At 51.0% G+C, this 11,812-nt stretch overlaps 1 protein-coding gene across 1 annotated transcript; it reads left to right on the top strand.

Moving 5' to 3' along the window:
- The first annotated feature begins 844 nt into the window (after positions 1-844).
- On the top strand, positions 845-10,133 carry LOC141490107 (uncharacterized). The gene is made up of 8 exons (XM_074190370.1): positions 845-1,054; positions 2,676-4,604; positions 4,665-4,886; positions 4,956-6,082; positions 6,176-6,724; positions 7,061-7,406; positions 7,644-8,755; positions 8,828-10,133. Exons 1-8 carry the CDS (start codon positions 917-919, stop codon positions 9,060-9,062), a joined length of 5,658 nt encoding a protein of 1,885 aa, XP_074046471.1. The 5' UTR covers positions 845-916; the 3' UTR covers positions 9,063-10,133.
- The last annotated feature ends 1,679 nt before the right edge of the window (positions 10,134-11,812 follow it).

The raw sequence follows: 11,812 nt of genomic DNA, 5'->3' as shown, positions 1-11,812 counted from the left end.
CCTTCCTCCTTTGCTCACTTTTAGAGAAAACTGGTTATGAGCAACAGGAGAGGTTGATTTAACATTCCTCCCATAGAATCACAGATTGGGAAGTGAAAAGAATTTTAGGTATTAGTGAATCCAACCTCATTTCACAGGTGAGAAAAATGAGACCCAAAGAAGTTGTCTTATAATATGCAAATTCATCAAAAGTCCAACAAACAAAAGTTAACTACAGGTTAACTTGAAGTGAATTAACAGGATCATAGGATTAAGAGCAAGAAGGCACCTCAGCAATCATTTATTCCAACCCCCTTATTTGCCAGAAAAGGAAATTGAGTCCTAGAGTGATGAAATAATTTGTCCAAGAACAAGTGGAAAGTTGGTGGCAAAGCCAAGATTTAATCCCACATCTTGGGAGTCAGAATTCTGTGTTCTTTCTACCCCACCACCTGCTCTTTGGTCACACCCTTCCTATTCCCCAGGATTTATATTTAGTGTTTCACAAGGTTTTGGGGTGCTATACAAATAATATGGGGTAATGGATTTAGAGCTAGAGCGGCCAAAGTTAACTGAGACACAGCTAATAAGCATCTGGGGCAGGATTTGAACCTGGGTCTTCTTACCTTCAAATCTAGTAATTTATCCACTCTGCCATACTCCATTTACAACAGCTTTGTTATCATTTCTGCACTCTGTTCTAAAGGCAATATTAATATATGAAATTCTTTTGAACTACACAGTAGAAAACTAGCTTCTGCTGTATAAATAAATATAATTATTCAGAAGGAAATAGTTATTCCTAGAATGAACACTAATCTGCCTAAAAGAAGAGTTGAAACTAATTACATGGAAACAGCTTTTGACTCAAGTTCAATGATGACATGATTGCCCTGTTTTGTTCTTCCAGGTTTACTTAAATTTGCAGGGAAAAAAAATGCCTCAGCTACTGAAAAGCGTCGTTGATATCATTGAAGTTTTCCATCAGTATGCAAACAATGAATGTGATGGAAAAGTACTGAGCAAAATAGCCCTGAAGAGTCTCCTGGAAAGGGAATTTGGGGACATTCTCCGGGTAAGCACTGAAAAAAGAAAGGGAGAAAGGATTTTTCCTTGATCCTGAGAAATGAGATCTCTTCTGATATAACTCAAGGAAATAATTTGATGATATCTTGTAATTTTGCTGTGCCATTGGTCTAGACTAATTCAGACATTTCTTTCTGGGCTCAGCTCTTAATCAATAAGGCTGTTATGATTCCCTAAAAAAACAATATTCAAAGGTATTAAAACTGATAGGAGAGGAAGTGCACCTGACAGTAGGAACTTCCAGAGAACCTAACTCTCTCCACTAATTCAAATCTTCATTTTCTATGTAACTACATGTTCCCTAGAATACTGAAAATTAAGTGATTGACCCAGCGCCAATTGAGTCATTATGTATCAGAAAGAGACCTTGTACCCTGGTTTTCCTAATTTGAAGGCAGGTTTCACATCCGTTATTCTATGCTACCTCTCTTGAGTATGATGCAAATGTATTTCTTTATTTTAAAAAATGTTGAGAATGTCACTTGCAAAAATACCAAAACAATGTTGATTGGGGAGGAATTTTTAAGTCTACTTCCTAATTTTGATTTCATTTTCTAGTATAACTCTGCCATAATAAGTGTTTGTTCTATCAAAATGTGATTGTTTTCTTCATTAAGAAACAAAAACGTTTTTTGGTTTTTCTAAGACCTGTGGGTCTTACCATATCATATATATATACATATATATATATGTATATGTATGTGTATGTGTATATACATATATATAGCAACTGCAAACTATTTCACAAATTCTGATTTTCACAGCTCCCAGATTATCCATGAAGGTGAATGCAAATTTATTCTCAACATCAATGAATAATGAAATTTCTTGGGTCTGAAGTGAATTTGCAAAAATAGGTAGGCAGATAGATAGATATATACATGCGTATATACATACATACATACATACATACATACATACATACATTCAGAGGGATGGAGAGATGCCAGACATAGAGGAAAAATAGGTTGCACAGTAGTTAGAGCACAGGACTTGGAACCAGGAAAACTCATCTTCCTGAAATTCAGTCTCGGATACATACTACTTGTATGACCCTGGAGAAGTCATTTAATCCTATTTATCTCAGTTTCCTTCTCTGTAAAATGAGCTAGGAAAAGTCAGTATCTTTGCCAAGAAAACTCCCAAACTCGAGAATCAGACATGACTGAACAACAAGAAGAAACTGACCATTCCCAATGTCTATGACCTTTAAAATAAAATTTCCACCTTATAAAGAAAGGAACAACGAGGGGTCCAGTACTGAATCAGGGAGCTAGGAGTGGAAGGGATTTCGGAAACCCTCTGTCCAACTCCATCATTTAACAGTGGAGGCTATTTAGACTCACAGTTTAAGGGGCTTGTCCAGAGTCATGAGGGGGGCACATAGGAACCTAGATCAGGATGGATATAAAGAACATCCTGTGTCTACAGAGGAGATTAAATGACTTGTCTACGGTCATACAAAGTTGTAAGCATTAGAGGTGATATTTGAACCGAGGTCTCATCGTTGATAAGACCTCATCAAACATTAATGACTGACTATTTATTCTTGGGATCCCGAAAACCTCCATTAAATTGTCCGAACGTTCTTTTTCCTTGACTTTCTACAGAGACCGCATGACCCTCAGACAGTGGACCTGGTCCTGCAGCTTCTAGACCGAGATTGTAACGGTTTTGTGGATTTCAATGAGTTTCTCCTGTTCGTATTCAAAGTGGCTCAGGCTTGTTATCAGGCGCTTAGCCAGGCCACGGGAAACGAGGAGAAGAGACGAGCCAAGCTAGAGGAAAAGCGGGAGCGGGTCCAGGCGGAGCTGCAGGAGGAAGACCAGAGGAGGCAACTACAAGAGGAAGAATCGCTGCCCAGAGTCGCACGACAAGAACGCGACAGGCAGCGGAGCGAAGGAAGCCAGCAACTGGAGAGACCGCGCCAGGAGCGGGAGAGGCAGCGCCTGGAGGACGAGCAGCTGCCGAGGCCCGGGCAGGAAAGAGCGAGAGAGAGGCAGAGCCGGGCGCAAGAGGAGCAGGAACAGAGCCGAGAGCTAGAACGAGAGGCTCGCAGCGGCGTGAAGAGACGGGAGCGCGCAGAAGGGGACAAGAGCAGACGCGAGCAGGAGAGGCAGCAAAGGGAGCGCCAGGTGGAGAGGCGGCGGGAGCGGGCAGAGCAGAGCCTGGAGGAGGAACGGCAGCTTAGACGGCAAGGAGAAAAACAGGCCCGCGAGCAGGGGGAGAGCCGCGGCCTCCGGCTGCAATGGCAATTGGAAAGGGAAGCTCAAGGTCGCCAGAGCAAAGTCTACTCTCAGCCCCGAAGGCAGGACACCAATCAGTTCCTGGACGAAGAGAGACAGAGGCTCCAGGAGCGAGAGAGGCAGCTGCGGCGAGAGGAAGAGGCCTTGCGGCGCCAGGACAGGTTCGGGCAGCTGCGGGATGGCGAGGTCACCGAGAGCTTCCAAGAGGACCGGGAGAGACAGCGACGGGAAGAGGAGCAGGCCCGCAGACGACAACTGCGCGACCCGCAGCTGCGAGAGGAGGACCGCATCCGCGATCTCCAAGTCCAGTGGCGACCAGAAGCCGAAGCCGAGAGACGTCAGAACCGGCTCTACTCTGAGCCGTCGGAGCAGGAACGTCGGGCGCAACGGGAGAGGCAGCAGAGGGAGGAAGAAGAGCGCGAGCTCCTGCGGCGCGAGAGGAGGCTTTTCCAGGACCCGCTGTACCGCGAAGAAGAAGAATTGGAGCAGGAGGAGGAGCGGCTCCGACGGCGCCAGGAGCGAGAGAGGCAGCTGCTGCGGGAGGAAGAGGCCTGGCGGCGCCAGGACAGGTTCGGGCAGCTGCGGGATGGGGACTTCGCCGACGGTTTCCGAGAGGAGCAGGAGAGACAGCGACGGGAAGAGGAGCAGGCCCGCCGACGACAGCTGCGGGATCGACAGCTGCGAGAGGAAGAGCGCCGCCGCGCCCTCAGAGTCGAGTGGCTGCCCGAAGTAGAGGCCGAGAGACGCCGGAGTCGGCTCTGCTCCAAGCCGGCAGGGCAGGAACCCGAGCAGGAACGTCGGGCGCAACGCGAGAGGCAGCGGAGAGCGGGAGAACAGCTCGGGGAGGAGGAAGAGCAGCTCCGGCGTCTGGAACAGGAGGTGGAAAAGAGACGCGAGGAGTTGGAGAACAGGAGGCGCCAGCTCCAGCGAGATGGACAGAACCGAGGAGAAGAACGGCTCCGGGAGGAGGAACAGCAGCTCCAGCGCCTAGAACGCGAGGTAGAAGAGAGGCAGGAGGAGCTGGAGAAGCGGAGGCGCCAGGGGCAGCGGGATGAACAGCTCCAGGAGGAAGAAGAACAGCTCCGGCGCCTGGAACAGGAGGTAGAAGAGAGGCGGGAGGCGCTGGAGAAGAGGAGGCGCCAGGAGGAGCGCTCCCGAGAGGAAGAACAGCTCCAACGCCTGGAACAGAAGGTGGAAAAGAAACGTGAGGAGCTGGAGAAGCGGAGGCGCCAGGGGCAGCGGGATGAACAGCTCCAGGAGGAAGAAGAACAGCTCCGGCGCCTGGAACAGGAGGTAGAAGAGAGGCAGGAGGCGCTGGAGAAGCAGAGGCGTCAGGAGGAGCGGTCCCGAGAGGAAGAACAGCTCCAGCGCCTGGAACAGGAGGTGGAAAAGAAACGTGAGGAGCTGGAGAAGCGGAGGCGCCAGGGGCAGCGGGATGAACAGCTCCAGGAGGAAGAAGAACAGCTCCGGCGCCTGGAACAGGAGGTAGAAGAGAGGCAGGAGGCGCTGGAGAAGCAGAGGCGCCAGGAGGAGCGGTCCCGAGAGGAAGAGCAGCTCCAGCGCCTGGAACAAGAGGTAGAAGAGAAGCGTAAGGTCCTAGAGAAGAGGAGGCGCCAGAAGGAGCGGTCCCGAGAAGAAGAACAGCTCCAGCGCCTGGAACGGGAGGTAGAAGAGAGACGCGAGGAGTTGGAGAAGCGGAGGCGCCAGGGGCAGCGGGACAGACAGATCCAGGGAGAAGAAGAACAGCTCCGGCGCCTGGAACAGGAGGTAGAAGAGAGGCGGGAGGCGCTGGAGAAGAGGAGGCGCCAAGAGGAGCGGGACCGAAAGAACCGAGAAGAAGAACCGCTCCAGGAGGAGGAAGAACAGCTCCAGCGCCTGGAACAGGAGGTAGAAGAGAGACGCGAGGAGCTGGAGAAGCGGAGGCGCCAGGGACAGAGGGATGAACAGCTCCAGGAGGAAGAAGAGCAGCTCCAGCGCCTGGAACAGGAGATAGAAGAGAAGCGTAAGGTCCTAGAGAAGAGGAGGCGCCAGGAGGAGCGGTCCCGAGAGGAAGAACAGTTCCGGGAGGAGGAAGAGCGGCTCCAGCGCCTGGAACAGGAGGTGGAAAAGAGACGCGAGGAGTTGGAGAAGCGGAGGCGCCAGAGGCAGCGAGGACCGAACCGTGAGAAAGAACAGCTCCGGGAGGAGGAAGCGCGGCTCCAGAGCCTGGAACGAGAGGTAGAAGAGAGGCGGGAGGCTTTAGAGAAGAGAAGGCGCCAGGGGCAGCGAGACAGACAGTACCGAGACGAAGAGCAGCTCCAGGAGGAGAACGAGAGGCTCCAGCGCCTGGAACGGGAGGAGAAGAGGAGGCGCCAGGAGCAGCGGGACGGACAGTTCCGTGAGGAAGACCAGCTCCAGGAGGAGGAAGAGCGGCTCCAGCGCCTAGAGCAGGAGGTGGCAAAGAGACGGGAGGAGTTAAAGAAGAGGAGGCGCCAGGGGCAGCGGGGCAGTCAGGCCCGGAGGGCAGAACAGCTCCAGGAGGAAGAAGAGCAGCTCCAGCGTCTGGAGAGAGAGGTAGAAAAAAGACGGGAGGCGTTACAGAAGAGCCGGCGCCAAGAGCAGCGGGACAGACAGGCCCGGGAGGGAGAGCAGCTCCAGGAGGAGGGAGAGCAGCTCCAGGAGGAAGAACAGCTCCTGGAGGAGGAAGAACAGCTCCAGCGCCTGGAGCAAGAGGTAAAAAAGAGACGTGAGGCCTTAGAGAAGAGGAGGCGCCAGGGGCAGAGCGACAAACAGTCCCAGGAGGAAGAGAAACTCCGTGAAAAGAGAGAAGACCGGCAATACCTGGAGGATGAGGAGGAGGAGGAGGAGCTCCTAGAGCGGGAAAGGGCTGGACAGTATCTTGAGAGCGAGGAGTTCCAAGAACAGGAGAGTGACCTGCCCCTGGCTGAGGAAGCCCAGAACCCACGTCTGAAATGGCAGTGGCAACCCCACAAGGAAAACGAAGCCCGGAACAGAAGGCTTTACTCCAAACGCAGGGAGGAAGAACAGAGGGGCTGGGAGCAAGAAGATTCTCAAGTTCGAGACTGGTCGGCAGCAGATGAGGACTATGAGTACGGCAGTGCAGATCTGGACAGACAGTTCAGGGCCCGCCGGGGGCAGGAAAGCCAGTCCTACCGGGACGAGCAGGGAGAACGCAGGGCCAGGCAGGAACGTGGCCAAGAAAGAGGCAGGCTAGCCCAGGAAAGACTCCGCCAAGAAAGAGAGCAGGAGAGGAGGCGCCGCGGGGAGCAAGAACAGCTGTCCCGAGAGGAACAAGAGGACTACGAAGAGGAGAACAGACTTGGGCAGAGCAGGGAGAGGAAGTTCCGTGACGAGCAGGAGTTTCGCAGAGGGGACCAAGAGAGAAGGGCTGGGGTCGCCCAGAGCCGGGACAGGCAATTCCAGGAGGAACGAGAGGAACGCAGGCGCAGGCAGGAGCCAGAAGACGAAGCGCTCTTCAGGAGGGAGCCAGAGCAGGAGCCGAGACAAGAGCAGGACAGACAGTTCCGGGAGGAACAAGGAGACCAGGAGCTGAGACGTCGCCAGGAACGAGAAGGGGCCAGAGACCAGCGGCTGAGAGAGGGAGAACTGCAGCGGGACCAGAGACGCCGAGGCCCCGAGCCCAGCCTCCAGCAAGCCGTAGAAGAAGAAAGGAGGCGCCGTCTAGAGCAGGGCCGCAGCTTTGGGGAGGAAGAGCTGCAACTCCAACGGGAGGAAGAGCAGGCGCAGAGGCGCCGCCAAGAACCCGAGAAGTTCCGGGCCCAGGAACAAGAGAAGAGAGCAGAGCAGCGGCGGCGCCAGGAGCCGGAGAGCCCATTCCGGGAGGAGGAGAAGCTCCGCAGACGGGAGCTGGAGCAAGGGCAGAGAGGGCGCCAGGAGCGGGAGAGGCAATTCCAGGAGGAAGAACAATTCCGCAGACAGGAGCTGGAGCAGGGTCAAAGACGGCGCCAGGAGCAGGAGAGGCGATTCCAGGACGAAGAGCAACTTAGCAGACGGGAGCTGGAGCAAGACCAGAGACGGCGCCAGGAGCAGGAGAGGCGATTCCAGGACGAAGAACAATTCCGCAGACGGGACAGGGTCAAAGACGGCGCCAGGAGCCGGAGAGGCGAGCTCCGCAGACAGGAGCTGGAGCAGGACCAGAGACGGCGCCAGGAGCAGGAGAGGCAATTCCAGGACGAAGAACAATTCCGCAGGCAGGAGCTGGAGCAGGGCCAGAGGCGAGAGAGGCGATTCCAGGAGGAAGAGCAGCTCCACAGACAGGAGCTGGAGCAAGACCGGAGACGGCGCCAGGAACCGGAGAGGCGATTCCAGGAGGAAGAGCAGCTCCGCAGACAGGAGCTGGAGCAGGGCCAGAGGCGAGAGAGGCGATTCCAGGAGGAAGAGCAGCTCCACAGACAGGAGCTGGAGCAAGACCGGAGACGGCGCCAGGAACCGGAGAGGCGATTCCAGGAGGAAGAGCAGCTCCGCAGACAGGAGCTGGAGCAGGGCCAGAGGCGAGAGAGGCGATTCCAGGAGGAAGAGCAGCTCCACAGACAGGAGCTGGAGCAAGACCGGAGACGGCGCCAGGAGCCGGAGAGGCGATTCCAGGACGAAGAGCAACTTAGCAGACGGGAGCTGGAGCAAGACCAGAGACGGCGCCAGGAGCAGGAGAGGCGATTCCAGGACGAAGAACAATTCCGCAGACGGGAGCTGGAGCAGGGTCAAAGACGGCGCCAGGAGCCGGAGAGGCGATTCCAGGAGGAAGAGCAGCTCCGCAGACAGGAGCTGGAGCAGGACCAGAGACGGCGCCAGGAGCAGGAGAGGCAATTCCAGGACGAAGAACAATTCCGCAGGCAGGAGCTGGAGCAGGGCCAGAGGCGAGAGAGGCGATTCCAGGAGGAAGAGCAGCTCCACAGACAGGAGCTGGAGCAGGACCAGAGACGGCGCCAGGAGCCGGAGAGGCGATTCCAGGAGGAAGAGCATCTCCGCAGACAGGAGCTGGAGCAGGGCCAGAGGCGAGAGAGGCGATTCCAGGAGGAAGAGCAGCTCCGCAGACAGGAGCTGGAGCAAGACCGGAGACGGCGCCAGGAGCAGGAGAGGCGATTCCGGGAGGAGGAGCAGCTCCGTAGACAAGAACGGGAGCAAGGCCAGAGGCTCCAGAAACGAGAGACACAATTCCAGGACGAAGAGCAGCTTAGCAGACGGGAGCTGGAGCAAGGGCAAAGGCTAGAGAGGCGATTCCAGGAGGAGGAGCAACTTAGCAGACGGGAGCTGGAGCAGGACCAGAGACAGCGCCAGGAGCGGGAGAGGCGATTCCGGGAGGAAGAACAATTCCGCAGACAGGAGCTGGAGCAAGGGCAGAGGCGAGAGAGGCGATTCCAGGAGGAAGAGCAGCTTAGCAGACGGGAGCTGGAGCAGGACCAGAGACGGCGCCAGGAGCGGGAGAGGCGATTCCGGGAGGAAGAACAATTCCGCAGACAGGAGCTGGAGCAAGGGCAGAGGAGCCAGGAGCGGGAGAGGCAATTCCGCGATGAACAGCTCCGCAGGCAGGAGCGAGAAGGGCAACGGTACCGTCAAGAACTCGACTCCCAAACGCGGGGCCAACTCCGAGACAGGCCGTCCAGGGAAGTCCAGGAAGACAAGAGTCGAAGGCAGACCCAGGAGTTCGCCTCCCGTCAAATTGCCAAGCCAATTGTCCGTTCCAGCCCACTGTACGAATATATTCAAGAACAAAGGTCTCAGTACCGTCCGTAGGAGAAGCTGTTCAAGTCCTCTCGCCCAGGCTGAGACAACAGGAAATGGAAAACACCGTACGCCAAGCACAAGCTCTTTCTGGTTATGGGGATACTCTTTTCTTTCAAAATGGGGGGCTTTTCTCCCCCCGCCAAAAAAAATAGCCTTACTCTACCTTCCCTTCTTTCTTCAGTCTTCCTTGTAGCTCTTTCCTACAGAATGTCTTCCTTCGTGGATCCAGATGTGGTGTTCATTAAGAAACGACAGTTGGTTTAAAGAATTTGGAACTCCCAGCTTGTTCGTGGGTTGTCAGAGCCAACACAAGAATCAAGATCTAGGGTTTCTCCTTAGATAACCATTGGGTCTGAAGTTGTATCGATTTCCAAAGCAGGGGCCAATTGAAATTTCTCCGAAAACAAATAAAATTGAACTTGACTCCCACCCAGACTTCATCTTGGAGGGCAACGACCCCCAAAGCAGTTCAAAGGCTTCATTTTTGCTATTTTGCAACCCTGTTGCCACAGTCTTTTGATCAGGTCGTGTTAGACAGTTCACTTGCCAAGGTAGCCCATAATTAGAATAAATAGTTCAAATGTGAGATGAACTGAAACTCATAATTTAAGAACTAAGAAGACTTTAGGGTTGTTCCTCCAAAGCAAAATTTAACCACAAGACAACTTGTATTTCTTTAAAATCAAAGTGTTTCTTTAAAAGCTCCACAACTCAAATTTTACAAATAATAATAATAAAATAAAAGTAGAAATCCAGTCTAGCCTGTAGTACTTAGTTCTTTCCCCTGGTCCTTGATGGTGTTGAAGATCTTTGCTCCTCTGAGAATTTCAGCTGGACTTGAAACCAACTCAGAGAAGTCTGAAGATATCTGCCTTAGGGACTGGTACCTGGAACCTACCAATATTAAATTGGAGGAATGTGTTGGGAAAGAAAAAGGGTAGTGGGGAATGTGTGCATGACTGTGCAGGTGCTGTTAGACCCTAGAACAAGACCATCAACCCATAACCCTTTGAGGCTAATTGATACTATCTTGGGGACATTCTTGTTGAAATAATTGGACTATGGAAATCAATTAATAAATGGTTGGCAATTACTTACTTTTTTCCTGTTTCATTTCTTCGTCTTCACAACAACAGGATTGGAAAGTGACATAAACTACACACACACACACACACACACACACACACACACATATCCACATCACTAAGATTTTGTTGTATTTGACAAGATATAAGGAATCATTTTTCATAAGATATGCCAAAAAAAACACCCAAAGGAGAGTTCTGATGGAAACACACCTGAATAACCGAAATTAAATTCACAATGAGAGAGCAATCACATCTTCCCCACAAATGACCAACAATCAAAAATCTTTCTTTCTTCACATTTACCATGATTTTTTTTTAATGCTCAAAGGCAAAAATAGTGTAATGGGGTGGGAGGGTGGGCATTACATCTCTTCACTGTGAACTAAAATTGATTTGGTTCCAAGACTGGTGCCTTCAGTCTCAGCTGGCCTTCAAATGAGTGTCTGTCATCTGCAATCATAGGTGTATATTGATACAGCTTTATTATGGTGTGATCAAAATTGTATTTCAATTGTGTTCATTCAGAGGGGAATGAAAACTTGACCTGTGACTTCATTAACACAAGGAACTTTGGGATGTGGAAACATGCACCACTAATGCAGGTTGACACCTTTTCTTGGAGTCTTAGTAACTTACCTAAGGTCTCAAAGTCACTATATGTCAGAAATAGGATTTGAACTAAAATCTTCCTAGTTTCAAAGACAGAATGCTATCTACGACTATCTACGACTACTCAGATGTCTCTCTTTATTATATTCTTTAAATGAATGTATTAAAAGTTTTCATTGAGAGGGACAGCTAGGTGGCACAGTGGATAGAGCACTGGCCCTGGAGTCAGGAGTACCTGAGTTCAAATGTGACCTCAGACATTTAATAATCATTTAGCTGTGTAGCCTTGAGCAAGTCACTTTAACCTCATTGCCTTGGAAAAACCAAAAAAAAAAAAAAAAGTTTTCACTACAGATAACTAAAGGCTACATGTTTCTTTCCTCTAGACTAGGTTTCTGATGTTAGAACATAAAAGTAAAACATATGTCCAAAGAGCTTTTCAACCCTCTATTTTCCTTTCCAACCTATTTATCTACACAAGAGTAACCTTTTCTTTGCTTCATAAGCTGGACTTTGCAATTAACTATAGTCTGCATGATTTCTTGGAGTTTCTATGTTCTTATTCACCACAATTTGATGCATCTCCTCTCTTACCCTGTACTACTTAAGCTATTGTGATTCTTACTGACACCTGGCTAAAAGTTCTGAATATTTGACCCCTCGGGCAGTGAAAAGGAAATGTTAAAAGTCAATGTCTTAGGATTGTCAATTGCCTTACTGAATTAAACCATGAGCATTGGATTGAATGGTATTCTAAGCAGGAATAGCATTTTTTAAAGCAATGATGATGATGATAGCAAATGTAATAATGACATCTAGCATTTATCTAGCCCTTTACAAAACACTTTACATGTTATTTCATCTGATCCTCACAACAACCCTAAGGTCAGTGTTATTAATACCCCTACTTTACAGAAAAGGAAACTGAGACTGAGAATGTTCCTTGCCTAAGGTCAGGATCCAAATGCAAGATCTTCTTTGACTCTAAGTCTAACCTCCCACTGAGCCACCTCTTAACAAATATATTTGATATTGGTGCTAGAGGTGTTTGATATATGGAGG

Source organism: Macrotis lagotis, chromosome 5, assembly GCF_037893015.1.
Source record: "Macrotis lagotis isolate mMagLag1 chromosome 5, bilby.v1.9.chrom.fasta, whole genome shotgun sequence".
Classification (NCBI taxonomy): Eukaryota; Metazoa; Chordata; class Mammalia; order Peramelemorphia; family Peramelidae; genus Macrotis; species Macrotis lagotis.
Note: the sequence above shows the minus strand (reverse complement) of the source record. Positions and strands in the feature narration are given on the sequence as shown.

What these genes read in the sequence shown, in the direction of transcription:
- LOC141490107 (XM_074190370.1), top strand. Translation starts at nt 917, where the DNA reads ATGCCTCAGCTACTGAAAAGCGTCGTTGATATCATTGAAGTTTTCCAT. An exon ending in GTCGCCCAGAGCCGGGACAG is followed by an intron (nt 6,725 to 7,060) that starts GCAATTCCAGGA and finishes GCAGGCGCAGAG; the next exon opens with GCGCCGCCAAGAACCCGAGA. An exon ending in CGGCGCCAGGAGCGGGAGAG is followed by an intron (nt 8,756 to 8,827) that starts GCGATTCCGGGA and finishes GGAGCGGGAGAG; the next exon opens with GCAATTCCGCGATGAACAGC.